The sequence below is a fragment of the Falco cherrug genome, chromosome 9 (assembly GCF_023634085.1).
Source record: "Falco cherrug isolate bFalChe1 chromosome 9, bFalChe1.pri, whole genome shotgun sequence".
In the NCBI taxonomy this organism is placed as follows: Eukaryota; Metazoa; Chordata; class Aves; order Falconiformes; family Falconidae; genus Falco; species Falco cherrug.
The window spans coordinates 23,637,682-23,655,672 of record NC_073705.1 but is presented as its reverse complement, the minus strand read 5'-3'; the positions used below and the strand labels follow the sequence as shown (position 1 = coordinate 23,655,672).

The window sequence follows — 17,991 nt, the reverse complement described above, 5'->3', positions numbered from 1 at the left end:
TTGCTTGCATGTGAACATTGCTAGAGGCCTCTTAAAGAATCAGTTGATTACAACTTTTTTTTTTTTTTCTGAAGAGTGAAAAAGCATCCCTCCTTCTCAATCTAAGTAATGATCATCTATGCAGGTTTTATTATATTAAAGTCCCACTCCAATCAATTCACATTTGCCAGATGCTGTCAGAATTGCTGACAAGTGCTTATTGCGCCCCAGGTCAGAGAAGGGAGTCCGCAACACCAGAGCTGCCCCAGACTCCTTAATGACACCCTCCCCTTCCCCTGTAAGGCGAGAGGAATTTTAAAAGAGGAAGCCATGTACAGGAGCCTTGAAGGGATGGGGAAAACAGAGAAGCAAGACGGCACCTCTGCATCGCAACAAAACAGGCGGTGACTCAGGAGTCAGGATGTCACCTCAATCTGCTTCTTAAATGGTTCTGCTCCACTACATACACTGGTAGAGATACATCTACAATAAAAGTTTTTCATGGTTTAATTTCAGAAACTACCTGGGATGGAACAAAGTTATTGAATCAATTACCTTGGCAAGTTACTTTAAAAAACCCCAAACAACAACAAAAATAAACCAACCCCCAAAAAACCCAAACAGTAGAAGAGCTTGTTAAATGTCGTATTAGCAAACAGTTTAATTTATTAAAATGACTCCAGTACATCTCTGTGCTTCTACAACAGACACGGCATTACATGTAACAGGTAAAATGTGGTAACATTCTCAAGGAAGCAGTATCAGGCTCATTAGCACAGAAACACAAGAGCAACAGTATCTTACATCACCTCCCAGCTCAACCTTCTTCTACACGGCAGTTCTGATACCTCTCTGTGGAGCAGGCTGAATGCAAGCGTGATATATGCTTCCCAGGCAGAGATAGGTGAATAAAGCCCTATGCTGCCAAAGAGAAGGCAGGTATGCCTCCCATGGCAGTGCAAGTCGAAAGTAAATGTATTAACGCATTTATGATCCCTGGGGGCCGGGGTAGCTGTGGTGGCACAGAAAGTGGAATTCTACGTTTTCATCACTCTAAAAACGTGAGATCTACAGGATGCATACGGAAAGATTAAGTTTCTAGTATCATGAAAGATCCTGGCCCAAAAAGACTTGCACACCTGAGTAATACGCGCACAAGAATGATGAGACTTGTGTAAGTCTTTGTAAGAAGAGAGTCTTAAGATACATTTGTGGTAATTCAGGGCCAGTCCTTTCTTCTTTACTGGTTAACTTGAAATGAACACAACCTGGCATTCTATCAGCAAAGAAAACATGAGAAGTTAATAAAATCAGAAGACACTGAAGGTGTAAACACAGTGCAAAACTGTTGGGTTTAGGTTTTGACTGTTACAGCCTGATAATTTTATATTCTGTGCTTTATTTTCAGGGAAAAGCATAGTTGTTGTGTGTCATAAAATACACACTTGCATATATATGTATACATACACACTTGCTGCAGAATGCAAAGGCTTCCAGTGGCATATGATTCATAGTACTCGCTTCTCACATGCAGGTTTTTTTTTTTCATACAAAACTAAACCGGTTTTAGAGGTGCCCCCTCCCTCTGCATACCAAATTATTCATTAATGTGTATTCACATGCATTATTACCCTACCCGCTCACTGATTTATATTAACCAGAGTTTGTTTTTTTTTTTTTAACATAAGCCATAAATTATCTTAATTGCAACACCTAGCCCAAACACCCCAGTGACCACAGTACTCCTGGGTTTTATGGTAACTAATATGTCAGTTGGCAGAACAATGGTAATAAAATGACCCAAGTTTTGTTTGCTTCATATTGCTTCATTTTTAAAAGTCTTTATATACAATCTTTGCTGTTAGTACACTTCAGATTTACTGAAATGCAGTAAGCTACGCGAGCTCGTTATTCAGAAGCACCTGGTCTTTTTTTGACATTAAGTGGAAGCCATCAGCAACAACCGTTGTATCGAGAGCATTCATCAGGTTAACCAACAGTGCACATCAGCTAGTACGAGATGAAAATGTTTTCAAAATAGCTAGTAGACTTCACAAAACAAATTAGGTGTGATGTAGTCACTATCCTGCTGAGACAGCAGAAGGACATAAGAGCAACAGCGACTCTACGGTCAGTTTCTATCCATATTAATGTAGCTTTGGTTCAGAAATTCTTTAAGTGTTGTAGAGCACCTGGTTTAGTGACAAAACACATGCATCTCACAGTGCTAACAGTATAATGCTAATAAACTGCAGGTTTCAAATATTAATAGCATTTAATAAAAAAACTTTACAGAAATCTTCTTGTTGACGAATGTGCAGTACAAATGCAAGCTCCTTGGCCACAAACTTAAAATTGTGTGCATCGGTTTTGTGCTGGCATAACAGTGCAAGTGCTGGGATTCAAGTATGCTTTCCCATATTTATTAAGCAACAGAGATTACATGAAGAAGTTTGGGGGATTTTCTGCTCACATGGCCAGGACACGAGAATCAAGCGAAACACTGCAGTGATTGAAATGTTTGACTTCCCTCATACAGAAGGCCATCTAAATGAGGAAGACCACATTTCACAAGCAAACCAGCTTCACATACCAACAAGTTATTGCTTCAGCTAGATCAGCTGTACTAAAACCACAGGACTACAGGTTGCAATCTAATCTCCACTCACATGAAGAGAAGATGAAATCTACAGTGCAAGTCCTCCATGCAAAAGGACTAAATCGCAAGACCGGAGCCCTGTTTCATCGGACAGAATTTAATAATCATTCACTTTTGTCTGAGTGGGTTTTTTTGTCAGTTAGATCAAAGCAAAAGTATATTGTTTATGATATTTCTGTTTCTAGAGGTTACTCTACTTCATGCCAATTTAGATCTGCTCAGCAACAGAACACAATATAAACATTTGTTTCTGAAGAATTGCAGATGTTATTGCTGAAATTTTTAGGGCCATAATTAAAAATTATTTCACCAAATCAAGTCTTTACTCCGCTAAAAAAAAAAATAAAATCTGACATCCCATTAATTAAAAACCCAAAACCTAAACTTAATAACTTTTTTCAATTAAATAGTAATCTAAGATTTTACAAGATATTCACATTCAGACAAACGTCTCCTGCCTGTCATCTGGCTGAATGACAGATGCCATAATAAAAACAGGAACGCTACTCTCACATTCATGACAGCAGTGATTAGTGCAGCTTACCACTGCACTACACAGCTCCAATAGTGCAAGGTGTGCCTGCTGACTCTTTTCACAATCATCTGCTACATGATCATTATTCTCAGATGTCTGTAACTGTTAATTCTCATTAGAATTTTGGCATTTATGTTAACATTTATGAAAAACTATGGCTTTATCCATGAAATATATATCCTGCCTAAGCAAAAGTTTTAAACCATTTATTTAAAACAATAAAACTGAATTGGAATGAAAGTTACTTGTTTATGCCATAAGCTGTGTTGCCACTAAACTCAAGATCTCAGGGTTAGCTACAGATCACCAATATGTGTATTTGTGCATGTTACAGTCTTTAAAAGTGTATTTAAAATGTAACACTGATAAAACTTCACTCTTCATTTTAAATCTAATTCTAATCATTTATCTTACTATTTTTTTTGCAACACATTTAATAACTTGTATCCAAAGTGTCATCTGAGTATCACTGTATTACAACAGGATTGAGACTGTAAGAAACCCATAAATGCATACATAAGAAGGCACTTGTCTTCCAGTAGTTCAAGTCAAAGAAGGCCTTACCCAGACAGTGGCACCTTACACTTTGAAGGATTAGAAAATGTCCCCAGGCTTTGACACAGCCTCAAAACCTGTCCTCACGTCCCTGGACAAAGGTGCTCTATGTGGTCTATAATACCATGAAGCTCATGATGAATTCCAGTAGTTTTTGCCTGTTGCGCTGAGGTAGGAACGTAGTGCTTAGTTCCAAAATGGTGTCTCTCCTTTGTTTCGTCTGACTGAAAACCTAAAGCACAGCATGAATATATGTGAATACCACCATGTTCAAGGTCTCTTCTTTTGTGATAAAATTTTAATGGTCTATACTAAATTTGCCCTCATTTTCAAGACTTTTTTTCCCTCTTTTCTCCTTTCTTGAAGGCTTAGATGGCATTGCTTTCAGGTATTATTAGAATTCACTCAATGTTGAAGCCCTTCAAGTGATACAGAAGAATAGAAACCGAGGAATAAGCACAGCATATGATAAACAGCCAACTCTTAACAGCAAGGGATAAAGCACACACTCAACAGGCACCTGAATTCAAAGTGTAAGCACTTTGAAAGGAAGAATTTAGATGCTATGCTCTAAATAGATGCTCAGCAGATGCTACCTAGTTCTGTTTTTCCAACAGCAGAATAAACTAGTATTACAGCAACGGATTTGTTATGTGCTTTCTTTGCAGCTCTCACACTCTACAGGAAGATACCTGTACAACAAGCTAACTGTTGTTAGATTATTTAATACACCAGAATTTAAAGACAGAGACTTCAAAACCCTTATCGAGCAATACTTTGCCTAAATGCTGATGCTTTCAAAATTATAACGCTAAATCCCATCTGGCATTCAGGAAGTGTTGTCATTCTGATGAAACAAAACCCCTTCATCTGCAAAATCTAGACAGGTGATTGAAAATTCAAAATGCTAGTGGTAAAGTGCAAAACTAATCCTTTGTTTTAAGAACACCTATATCCTCATGGTGGACACCAGAGGTCTGTTAGGATGGTTCTCTGGGACCACCAATCACTGCTAAGCTAAAATTCAGTAACTAATAATTTTTTGAAGATTTAAGTAGTCCTTCAAAATTAAATGTAGCTATTACTAAGCACAGAGCTTGCTCTCAGCCTTCCAACTCTTCCAGCACTGGTGTCCAATAAGGACATGGAGTAGAGCAGGGGAACTTCATTCACTGTGAATAAAAATGTCTAGTCACCTAGACAGGTTTTCTCAGGGGCAAGAAGTGCCCTGCTCTGCAAAGTGTGCTCTTCTCCTGCAGCCCTGAGCCTTAAGGAAAGCGGAATGCTCAAAACCCACAACACTTCTGCACAGATATATTCACAGATTTTAAACTGACATTGAACAGGTTTTGTGAATTGTCAAAATTGTGCTCATTATTAAACTGGAACTTAACAGTCTCCAGCCTTGATCACAGAACACTTACCCCAATTTCCTTAAAAACTTTCACTGCGTTTTTCACGTGACTGTAGGTAGCACTCTCAGCTGTAAGAAAGAAACCCCAGAGATAAACAAACTGCAACTGAATTTGGACTAGCTTGTATTAGGAGGAACACAGAATGAATCAAATCCAGTTCCAAAACCAGTGTAACATACCATATACAGCAACATTCTTCTCTGTCCTGTTTATTAAGTGCCTGTGTAACTTTTGAAGGTATTCAGACTCTGAAACAGGACCACTAAAATTGTGCACGAAGATGACAGCAGAGCTATATGCCTCCAGTAAAGGTCCCAATAACCTCTGCAGGAAAGTGATGTACTGCTGGTGCTCTTGAGACTGGCTCACCTAAGAAAGGGCAACAGAAGCTTAGGTGACAGAGACCAGTGGAAACAATATTAATTACCTGCAACACAGTACACAGCAAAATGGCAGCTGAAATAATTCTTAGTACAAAAAGGAATACGGGGGCACAACACAGCACATTATGGAAGCATAGCAAAAAAAGCAGTTTTCTACAAGGGACAAAATAGGCACTGCACATCACAGATCAGTGTTACTTTTTTCTCCTGCAGGGTATTAATAACTATTTTCCTAAGTTAAAATTAAAGACATCATGAAGTTCTGCAGCCAGCAGCAAGGTTGCCATACATCCACAGAGATGGGTATAAGTTCGCAAGTGTCAAAAAGGTATCCTAAAGAGTGCTTGTGTCAGCTCTGTGAAAAAACGGTAATACGTCTAAAATCAACATGAACAATCTATGAAGTGAAATTTAGGCTGAAAATAATTACCAGCTGGATGCACCCCTTTTAGAGTGTGTGCCATCAGTAAAGAATAAAACATTTAGAGCAGGGGTCCGCAAACTACGGCCCACGGGACGGATACGGCCCCCCAGGGTCCTCAATCCGGCCCCTGGTATTTACAGAACCTCCTGCCCCGGCCGGGGGTTGCAGGGGGAACCAAGCAGCCGCAGATGACTGCCTGCCACTGCATCCACGTGCCGGCCCCCTGGTTAAAAAGTTTGAGGACCCCTGATTTAGACACTAAGGTACTTGAGCCTTTATCAGTTTTCATTATACTAACCATTGCCCTTCCATCTCTCTATAAGATTATTTGACATTTTTTCAACTGTTTTCCTCATGGGAAGGAAAGGTGTTTTACTGACTGTATCAAAATACAACAGACAAATACTGCAAACCAGCAAAAAGAAATAGATTATCATTAACCTTCCCAAACTAGCAAAGTAGTTTGTATCTCTTGCAACAGGCTTCAGCATTATTAGCCTTAGGACAATATTACCTTCAGATAGCAATCTCTCTGTTCTTCTCCAAAATCACTGTCTTCATCCTCCTCATCACTTCTCCAGGATAACGGCTCAGGGAGTTTTTTATCCCATTGCTGTTCTGTAAGACTGGGGCTAACATCCTCCTGATCATCCTGCTTAAATTTGAAAGATAAGGTGGTAAATAGGTAAAAAATCCAGATCCAGGCAAACAATAGATTTATTTTATAATCATATCTGACTTAGTCCATTCATTAACTAATACTTAACAAAAGCAGGTGAGACCCAACTATAAAGAAGGTTGGGACAAGCAGAGAGAAGAGACATTTGGTTAAAAAGACTGTTTTTCTTTAGTTTCCTGTCACATAATAGTGAAAATCTTTCAAGTGTGGCTGGACCTTCCTACAAGATATCAGGCAGCAGCAATTGCCAAGAAAGTATTTTCAGTTGTGTGAGGACAAAAAGTTGAGACGCTATCTGGATGTGGATGCTCCTAACCTCCGTACTACTGCTGCCTACAAGACAGAGTAGTAAACTCTGTGTTATTACATTAGAGTAGTTAAAATCTCGATTAATGCTACAAACTACTATTTGGAAGTGGTAAGTTACTGCCTCTAATGATGCTGTTCTTGCATTTGACCCCACGTGAGATATTGGTTGGTATACAATGAGCCCATTTTAATCACAAAGGCCAAAAATTAAACCTTGATTACGCTAGTGCAAGTGTGTCAGAAGTTCAGATGTACAGTATCTGAGGGGCAACAGGAATACTCCACCTGACTGATCAATATTTGATGTAACATTCAACTTCAACAATAAATCTTCAGAAATTAGTTTAAGAGATAGTAAACACACATTTATTTGAAAGAATAAGGGAAGCCTAGTGCCAATCATTCACCATTATCTGTTTTGCTCAAAGCAGCAGAACAGAAAGGTTTTTCAGAGGTCACCAGTGCTAAGTCGCAGATGAAAGACCCCCATAAGGTTATTCCATTCAGAAATGGGAATCAGGCAAGATTAAAACTAAATGGGTAACAGACACATTGTAGATGTGTTAATTTCTTAATATTCAAGACAAAGAAAAAGGCCTCTGCAGCAAATGAAGAATGGCATCCTTCCAATCTTACACTCTGACCAAATGTTTTATTTTGAAAGAAGCAAAGGTCAAAAAATAAGTTTTTAAAAAACACAAAGTGTTCGCTATGTATTATGAATATTTATTAATTTTTGAAGTAGACACTAGAATCATAGGAAAAGAATTTTTAAAAAACATGGGTCAATCTAGCTCAATTTAATGGGAAATTTATCAGAGTGTTAGTGTCAGCAGTAAACTAAAATAATTGGAAGGGGCAGAAGCTAGTGACCTTTCTTTGAGAACAGGTTGTAAGAACCCCACAAACATCTCCAACCTGTCTGAAGTCATGAAACAACCATTGCTTACAGTGTTTCCACTCATTATGCAAATTATTAACATTTTAAAAGTAGCAAGCAAGTGCAGAGGCTTTCTAAGTTTAAGAAATTTACTGACAAGATATATCTCTTTTTTAAGCATTCAAATGTTGTGCTGCTGATGTGTATCAGACAAGACAGGCAAATATTTGCACACTGCATAACAGCTATCTATATCCCAGCTATAAACAGCAAAGTACCAGGCTCAGCAACCAAAACTTACAGAAGAACCCTCAGGACAGGTCTCATGCTTGAGTAGACCGATTTTCCCTATCCATCACCAGGCATGGAACATATAGGATTTTTCCTAATCCTCTCATTAGCATTCATTTTTGGATTTATCTAATAATGATTACAATCTAATACATGGCATGTCAGTAGTTCAGATAAAAAGCAAGCAGTAGCAACTCCAAAGGAGAATGTTCAATATCCAGGTATATCAAGTAAATAGTACCTATGCTTACATATAATAAAAATGGAAACACGTATCAGAAGGCATGCTGTAAGATTAGAGTGAAGCAGTGGCCGTTAACAAATACACCAGAAGCAGCTCTAGCCTCCTTTGAAACTGCAGAGCTGCAAGAAGAGAGCAGCCAAATATGTAACTCCTGTTTCATGGCCTCTTTAAATTGTGTTGCTTCCTCCTGTGCACCAAGGTTTGTTTATTGTGCATTAAAAAAGTTTGGAAAGGAAAGGTAAACGGAGTAAACTGCCCTCTGTTCCCCAGGTTTTCTTTACACTGTATGCCTCTGGCAGATTGCACCACACAGCAACTCTAGGACATCCCTGAAACTGCAAGTTGTGCTAGCGCAGGAGGTTTACAATAATTTCAAGATCGATGCAAAGGAATAAAAGAATGACAGAAGATCTGGACTACTGACTCATGTATGGTAGAAAGTAAACATCCATGTAGCTATGCTACAATTTGAAAGGGCTCCAATAATAAAATAAACCCCCATTTTACAAGACAGTATAAAAAATGTGTCTTCCTCAGTAGGTTTAATGGAACAATGAAATTACACACAGAGTCATTCCTAGCATCACAGGATAACTATATTCAAATGTCTGACGCTTACAAATGTGGGAATGAAGTAGTATCAGTCCTGGACTTGTTGTTCCAAGCCTTCAGTAACAGCATATATTTAGAACAAGATTCACAAATCAGAAGCATAAACCACTTACAGCTAAAGTCAAGTACAAGAAACAAAGCTCATTTAGTATCTCTATGCCTTTACCTCAGCCACCAGAAGAATGCCATACTGTATCAGCCTTTCCACAGATTCATGGCAAACTTGATATATCACCTGGCAAGGCTGCACAACATAAAAGAAATGAACTGAAAAAAAATCACATCCATTATACCCATTATAGCAATACCAGTTCTCCATTAAGTATGAATGGTTTAGATACAGCAGCATTATTCCTTTTAAGTTATTAAACTTTTACCAGCATAATCCCAATGCGCCACTCTTATGTTTATCCTAGCAAACAGGCAGACATTAAAAAAATTAAAGTGAAATTGGATATTTAAAATTTGCCCAATTATTTTTTTTTTTAAGAAATGCATTATCACCACACTGGTAGAAAAACACATTAAATACTCTCCCCTCCTTTAATCACCTCTAACCAAATTTTATTTTAACAGTTCTGGAATAAAATCATTATAAAACTAAAATCATTGAGACCCATACCAGTGATTTATTTGGAATTTAAAGGAAAGCACACTTTCAAGAAATTCCTTTATATGTTTTGAAACTGAATTAAAAAAAACATAAACCTCTTTTACATTGTTTGTAATCATGTAGGAAATATTTTTAAGTTTAAAAAATAATCAATTATTAACTTCGAAAGCAGAAGGATAAGATTACTAAAGAACCCCACGCTATGAGCTACATTACTGCCTAGACAAAAACACTAAAAGTAGCTTATGCTTCATTTTAAAAGGCACAAGTCAGAGACACATGTACAAATGTAAGAATTCAAGAATCTCCAGAATTCCAAGTAACTTCTATGCATAAGAAAGAAAAATACCTAGCACTTAAAATTGCAAGTATGCAGAGTGTAAGCATACAGTGTCTGAAATCTGAGATAACATCAGGTCTCTTCAGTGTTTTGTAACAACACAAAAACCAAAGTCAGGCCGTGTTTAAAACTGCCACTAAGTACTAGGTGTGACACACTGTGACTATTGCACTCCTATGCAAATCAAGAATATCTTTAGAATCTGGAGCCTTAGTTCCCAGCATAATTCCAATCATCTGCGCAAACTTGTATGAGTTGGGTACTCTCAAAGACTTGTATATATGTAAAAAAATACTTAAATAGTTTGGGCAGAACGGAGATAGAGTTGCGATGTTCTAATGACATAAGCGACACAAAATCTGTTAGAAGGCGTTAATCAGCCCAGCCTCAAGTTGTGGGAAGCTGACAGAGATCGAGCGAGCCCCTCTTCTTTCTCGGGAAAGGCCTCATGCCAGCGCAGCAGGAGTGCTGCAGGCTCATCCCAGCATCACTCACTTCAGCACTCCAGTCAGCATGGAGCCCTAAACCCAGACCAACTGGTTGTGTCACACCTTGCCGAGGAAACAAGGAAACAACAGGAGCTGGGGCAAGTTAATTCACCTGTTATCTTAGGCCTGACATCTTTTGGATGAACTGTTCTGATGGAGCCACAGCCATTCAGATGTTCAGACACCTCCCTGAAGCAAGTGGGATCAATGTTATCTTCCTCCTTCAAATTATATTCAGCCTCTTGATACCCACTACCACCAGACTGTACTTACAGCAAACTGTGTAATTAGAACTGTGACACTTGAAGCATCGATTAGTTTTAAAGTAATATACACAGTTACAAGTGGAACAAAATTTGCAACATGGACAATCAAAGCAATTACTTACCAAAGATACAGTAAATTCATTAGAAAGCAAGTAACACAAGCTTGCAGCTTTTCGGACCAAGTGTTCTTGACTAATCAAACTTGGAGAAGCACCATTGGAACAATTTCTGTACCTCCTACTCTGAACCGCATGAAGACTACAGGCTAGAACAGAAACAAACAGAAGCAAAGTTTATTTTTCCGAAGAGTTTTATAGCAAAGGAAACATAAAACTTTTGTTTTGCCTATTTCTAGGCTTAAAAGCCATCCAACATTACACATACAATTGAAGAATAAAGACAGAATTCACCGCTATTTTACTTGTGTCTAGTTAATGACAATTGAAACAAAATCTTAATAAAGCACATGTTTTGCCATGGTGGCTCAAAACTCTGATAGTGGCTTGGCTATAGCAGTGACCAATAAAAAAAACCCCAACAACAAAAAACCAAACACAAACAAAAAACCAACTTCTATGAAAGATAAAGGACGATGGGAAAATTCCAGAAACAAAACACAAGGTTACTTTAAAATTGGTTTTGTTAGGGTAAACTTGGGCTGAAGCAGGGAGGGAAGAAATATACAAAAGTAAATTACATGAAAAACCGATGAGTTTCTTTGTGCAGATATTTTGACTTCATGGATTACAAGAAAGTCTTTCCTTGGCAAATTTCAAAACATACCAATAATGGCCTCTTTAATGAATACATGAAGTACTCCGTTGCTGTAGAAGTTGAGCTCAAAGACAGCAGGTATTGTCGTGCTGGGAGTGATGAAGAACTCATTGTTTCGGCTAGTGTTTGTGATATTTACACAGTTCCCCAACAAGTGGATGGCATGCATGACAACATCATCCGAGTTCCCTGAAAACCCCAAGTCAAAGTCACGGGCTAAGACTTCCTCCTTCATGGAGAAGAAATCTTCTACCAACCTGGAAAGATCAATTCCCTAGGTACAGAAACAGAATCACACAGTGAAAAAAATTTTTCTGCACAGGAGTTTACCTGTAAACCACATACCTAGCAAACACATAAACAATACAATAATTGTCAACAATCCAAAGCACCACAGTCATACTAGAAAAATTTATTCCCATGGAGAATTTGCTGCAATAGTCCACAGGTTCTTTATTACATGCAATTATATTTTAAAGCCATGCAGGTATTTGGGAATGAAAGTTTTTTGTTTGCTTCTTGGTTTATTTCACGACCTGCAGAGACCTGAGCTGTTCTTCAAGAATGTGTCAGAGATACCGCATTTCTATTACTTATGCTATAAAATGAATGATCAATTATCTGGGAATATTGTAGTTAACAGAACTATTCAATTGTTTGGGGACAGGAGGAAAAGCTTTGCCTCAAGCACTTCTTTTCCCTGTTTTTTTGTCAAGATGGCTTCAGATCACAATGCAAAATGCTTCTTTGATCCCACTATTTTAGGAAATTATAAAGACCGGACTGATGGGAATAATGATCCTATTCTCAACAAGCAAGATTACACATCTGACCAATATTTTTCAATTTGTTCTCAATATATGTGCAATAAAAGCTTCAGCTTACAGGGAGAAAGAATTGCAGAAAAACCGCAAAACACACTTGTACAAGGAAAAAAACAGTCTTCCAAGGCCTACGCACAAGCCTTCAGTTAAACATTAGTACCATTATGTCATTGTGATATAATATTCTAGTATTGAGGACCAGCGAAACTAATTTGAAAATTAACAGAAGAGTTTCTAGCATATTCAATGACGAATGTGTTTGAGATCTAAAAAACAACCTTAACGCAATGAACCGAAACCATGTATTCTTTAGAAAAGCTTAACTACATTTTGAATTACAAAAATCTGTTTCCACATGAGTATTTATTATCTCCCATTCAACAACAGCTTATCTTCAAGTATCCACTACTAATTAAAATACTAGCACTCAGACTACCTGAAATCCACTTTAATTTAAACGCGTCTTTCTTCTTCTATTAGTATCATATAATAGTATAATGCATACTGTTTAATTAACAAGGCTAAAGTAAAGGCTAAAATTTTATGTTTAACTAAACTTAAAGTTTGGCTATTTAAGCAGCGTGGAAACCTTACCTGCCTGTGTCTGTACAGCAGCAAACAGGCAACGATGTGTGTAGACATCACAGCACAGGACTTGTTAGCAGCTAGAGGGAAACAAGATAAACTGGTTAGGGACCTGAGAAGTGCAGAACATCATTACAAATGAAAGAGTACTCATTATTTAAAAAAAAAAAAAAGAAGTGATATTGGCATAGACCTGTACCTTCTGAATGAAATACAAAGTGTATCATGTCTATATAGTAACAATATTCATCAATTAACTTGAACTAAGAAGGCCGAGTAAAGCTTAAATGTTTACTAAGCTAAGTACTGCATCTCATATCACAAATCACAGATCTACTGACTGAAGCATACACCATACAATCTATAAAACCTGGCAACAGTGGTTCATGCATACAGATGAGTTAATGTGAGTACGGTCTTAAATAATGCCATTAACTTCTGCATTAAGTTCTTCTGCAATAACCTCTCATATGAAGTGATAAGAAACCAGCATACCAGCATGACAGTCAAACACTTCAGAGTACAGCAAGTTCAGCATACTAGTCCAAGGAATACAAAAGTTAACAAAGCAATCAGAATAAAAAGCTTGTATTTAATCAGAAGGAGGTGGGAGGGAGGGAGGCAAAGGATGGAAAATTGTCCAAAGAGCATCTCAAGTCATGAAATGACCACCCGATTGGAGGGAATTGGGAAAGTACGACATTGCATGAACTAACTTACTGTTTGGCAATCAGCAAAACGTAACAGGCAGCTGATAGTCATAGTGTGACACTTACTGAACAAAATATGCTCAGCCAAGTTGGATATCAACTCTCTTCTGAAGGGTTCACTGGTGATATCCCTGGAGCTGGGCAGAGAGGCCTCTGTACCTTCATCTACAGTACCATTAGGTCTGAATACAGAATAAAAATTCACATTATGACATTTAGATTTTGATCAAAATGTAAAATAATTTGGAATAACATTTTTTTTTAATACACTAACTGAACTACAGTGCAAAACATCACTACGCAGTCTGGTAAAGGCACAAAAATGTTATGCATAACAAGCTCCACAAAAATTTTAGTATCTACCAACTTCTGATTATTTCTTCACACTAAACAACAATCCCAGCTAAGACTATCAAAAGAAAAATCACAACCTTGTCCTACGGCTATTCATGACTTTGCCTTTACATCACTTGCATGTCACTTCTCTCTTCCCTTCAGTGAATATGAAAACAGTAGATTAAGCAAATTGCCTAAAAGGTAGTTTCCAGCCCAGTCCCCTGTACAAACTAGAAATGGATCTTTGTATGGATCTACAACTTTCTAAAGACAAATGGTTGTCTCTACTAGAGCCACACAGGGTTGTACATGTCCAGAAAAGACCTCGACTAAAATGTGTATCTGTGTAATAAATGCAGATCTAGCCCTTGAGCACAGTTTTGCAGTTCTGAGTGACAGTCACCTGCTTGAGTAAGGGGTACTCACGCCCAGGTCCTATTTACTTTGGAATTATACCAAAACCTACTTGAAATTTTTCTGAGGTTTAAAACCAAATCCTTCATTTTTCATTGTGTCATTTTTTCCCTAAGTTATTCCATAAAATTTAGACAAACAGAGGTCATTAAAATAAAAAAATAAAAAAAGGAAAAAAGGAAAAAAGCCTCCTCGAGCTTAAACAGAGCTTCCCCGAAATAATGCAACTCTTATTATAAATTGCAGTTACAATTGTCTACGTTTGTGGTTTTTCTATACACAATTAGATCACCCTTGAGGAGTTCAAGCACTGCTCAGAATGTAGCGCAGAACACTAAAAAGACAAGCAAACAAAAACCCCTAACTTGTCCTCCCTCTCCCCAGCACCCAAACAAATCTCTACCTTGATGGAAGTATAGCCGGTAACAAAGCTTGTTCCAAAGAAAGAGGAGCAGGCACAGGTTTTTGGCTTTGGCTGTTTACGTATTCCTGTTAAGAGAAGACTTGTTATTTTTTTGTATTTTTCCCACCCTATTCTTGCATTCAACTGGTATTATTATTTTATGAAAAAGGCAATTATTCAAAAATTCAACTGTGATTAAAAATAGCTCACGCTAAAAGAGCAGTAATAAGGTCAAAGAAATTAAAAGTTTTCAACAGTTTATTCACTTCTGATTTTATTTGATGAAAAGGCAGACTTTCTACTGCAAGGAATCTGTACTTCATGAAAAACATTGCAATAAAAACAATGCATAACCCCTGTCAGCACCCTGCTGGGAACAACTCTTTTGTGACTAGCTTCTCCACGATTAAATTAATGAGAACTGCCTTCATTAACATGAGTGAGAGCAAAGTCTAATACCCATTCAGAAGCAACACTGTAATTATTACTTGCTGCTTCTTTCCTCAAACACCAGGATAAGGAGCTTCTCCAAAGGTAAACCCTAGCATAGAGACTCCAGTTGCAAGACAGACCCCTCATAGTGCCACAAACTAAAGCACCCAGGAAGGAGGCAAGGTCCTACATGCTGGGAATTCTTGAATCCCAAATTTCTCAAAAGCCTCTCTTTACAGTTTAGCATTCACATTACTCTGTTTTCAGGACGCTGTGTTCTTTCAGTTGCTATGAAGACTGATGTGGGAAACTAAAGAGCCACTTAACCTGCTGGTCAGGAAAACAGTTTCCTCCCAGGAAAGCTGCTTAGAAGACTCTCACAGCCAGCTCACTCTCTTCTGCTCCTAAGCCTGTGCTCACAGGACTGCAGACACTCAAAATTAACCCCCAAAGCTCAGTCTCCTTCAGAAAAACCTGCAGCAACATAACTACCTCGATTTAAAAATAGTTACACTTCTGCAAATCTTAGTTAGGCACACTTAAACAATGTGTGCCATTTATTATCTTTCTGGAGTACAAAAATGAATACACATACAAATGAGACCTGACAGAGGCTGCTAGGAAGGTAGAGTGATTAGCATTTCACTAGATTAAGTGGGCAGATAACCTTCTTTTCCTTACACTGATCCAAGAACAATTGCTAACTCCCTACCAAGAATAGCCCAAGCCTTCTCCTTTGGAAGTGAATTAACATCTTTTCCCTACTACGCTAATTATAATGCAGTGCAGACAGTCACAACAATTTCATGCTGTGGTAATTGAACCCTCCAAAGCTCTCCAACCCACTGCTTTTCTGAGAGAAGTAGGGCAGAAAGAAGAACACCTAATTAATTTGAATAATGTTCTAGTAGGTTGTTGTTACAGTAATTAATCTTATTAAAGTCACACTAAAAATAAGGTATAATGTAGCAGAACACAGATTAGTGAAATGCAGGTAAATTGGGTATTAGTACTAGCAGATTCTGCAGAGAACAGGGAAAATAAAAGTGAAGGTACATACTACTGCACGACACAACAGTATTTGGTGAACTACTGTAGGTAATAGTTGTGTAAACTAATAACAAACCATGACTTTCAAAGAGTATGCAGATTTTTATGATACATTACCCATGATACTTTTATAGCTACTAATTTGCTTAGCAGTTTTTAAAATCCAGTGACATAAATGCCCCTCCTCAACAACAGCGTAAGCCATTAAATCACTTAAAACTGGAGAACAGTATTATGTTTCCTTCAACTTCAAATGTCTCCTTCAAATGTGTCATCTCTTCAAATGTCAAACAATTTTAAAGACTGTTTGTTAAAACAAAACAAAGATCCCCAGTAAGAATATTTACACCATTTCAAAACTAACATAACCCTTTATATCAACTCAGAGACTATTTCAGCTTAACACAAACATGTTCAAAGACTCACACATGCAGCAAAACAGGGATGCTTTTGTCCCACTGAAATGGGCTTCAGGAGATAACGCTAACGATGACAACCCACAAGGAGAAAAAAAAAAATAAACGTGTCCCACTATTGAAACATCAAAAATGTCAAACATTCAAAAGAATCCTCAAAATATCAAACTTACTTTTAAGGAAAACGGTTGTGCAAAGTCTACTCTGACACAGCCGTAATTCTTCCGCAGCATTCTGAAGACTCCTCTAGCTATACTCCAAAGACTTTCATTCTTCTTCGGCTTGCCCTGGAAAAAAATAGGTAGTTGTTCTGGGGTTTTTTCTCATTTGCAATTAAAAGGTTATGTTTAGAATTAAAATGCATGTGACAGCAGACAAAGCAAGCCCAAATCTTTAGGCATACCTCGTAAATTCAAGTATATCTACAGAACTACTTTTTCCATAGATATCCACTTGAACATACTATTTGTTGTGTCATGAATTTGCATTTAGAAGTCTGTCATCTGTACCTCAGCAGTCCCCATCACAGAGGTTTTGTGATTCACACACTCTTCAACACTAACACCAAGTACATGTGACAGAAGACTACTAGGACATTATTTAACTACGTAACACGTTGTCCTGCATATAAACAGAACATTTCCTAGGCAAAACAAGTTGTTCATTTGCTCTTACCAGCTGTTCACTGTTATAGTGACCTTCAATTATACGATCATAAGAGATTCCCACGGGTATAATTAGGACGTCAGGAGTAGCATTTGAGAAGAGAGCATCCACCACCACAGATAAAAGACCTGCTCTAGCTCCAGATGCCTTTCCACTTCGAGACCGTGTGCCTTCCAAGAATATTTCTAAAAACTGCTGCTGTCTCAACAATTCTTCTATGTGCTGAATACAAAAGGATTGGAAAAGAGGTAAAAATAAGTATCTAATTATACCGGCAAATTCACATTTGAAATATACTGTCAGCGACCATTTCTTTTTTAAAACATTGGAAGATCATGAGTTGGCATGAATACAAGTGAAAACAAAAAAGTAATAATTAATGCCTGACACAAACCCAGACCAAAGCGCCACTGAATTTGCATGAATATACAAGCAGTATAATGCCATTTGTTCAAGAACAGCATCTCTAGCAGCAGTTGATCCAGCTGATTTGCATATGCCTCTCCTGATTCCTCAGCACACCCCATCTTCCAAGACTCAAATACAGCTATTATACTGCAAGGCCCAAGGGATTACACCAACCCATCATAAACAGGGACTTGCATTAAGTTAACAAAATCAGTGTAGATATGTCCCAGTACAAAATAAATTGGAGAAACAAGGCTTAAGTTTAACATTAATTCAGAGAGTATTAATTCCACTTTCTTTA

The 17,991-nt window shown here is 37.8% G+C and overlaps 1 protein-coding gene across 3 annotated transcripts in view; it reads right to left on the bottom strand.

The window, feature by feature from the left end:
* Positions 1-612: 612 nt before the first annotated feature.
* Positions 613-17,991, bottom strand: part of GPAM (glycerol-3-phosphate acyltransferase, mitochondrial) — a 45,529-nt gene continuing 28,150 nt past the window's right edge. For 2 of the 3 annotated variants that reach the window (XM_055719780.1, XM_055719779.1), the window contains exons 10-21: positions 17,292-17,504; positions 16,790-16,903; positions 14,719-14,804; positions 13,632-13,747; positions 12,865-12,935; positions 11,456-11,720; positions 10,795-10,937; positions 9,132-9,209; positions 6,465-6,605; positions 5,323-5,512; positions 5,153-5,211; positions 613-3,960 (exon numbers count right to left, since the gene is read on the bottom strand). In XM_055719780.1, coding sequence (XP_055575755.1) covers positions 3,844-3,960; positions 5,153-5,211; positions 5,323-5,512; positions 6,465-6,605; positions 9,132-9,209; positions 10,795-10,937; positions 11,456-11,720; positions 12,865-12,935; positions 13,632-13,747; positions 14,719-14,804; positions 16,790-16,903; positions 17,292-17,504 — 1,593 coding nt within the window. In that variant the 3' untranslated portion in view covers positions 613-3,843. The remainder of the gene's footprint in view (positions 3,961-5,152; positions 5,212-5,322; positions 5,513-6,464; positions 6,606-9,131; positions 9,210-10,794; positions 10,938-11,455; positions 11,721-12,864; positions 12,936-13,631; positions 13,748-14,718; positions 14,805-16,789; positions 16,904-17,291; positions 17,505-17,991) is intronic. The other variant, XM_055719778.1, reaches the window with a different exon arrangement.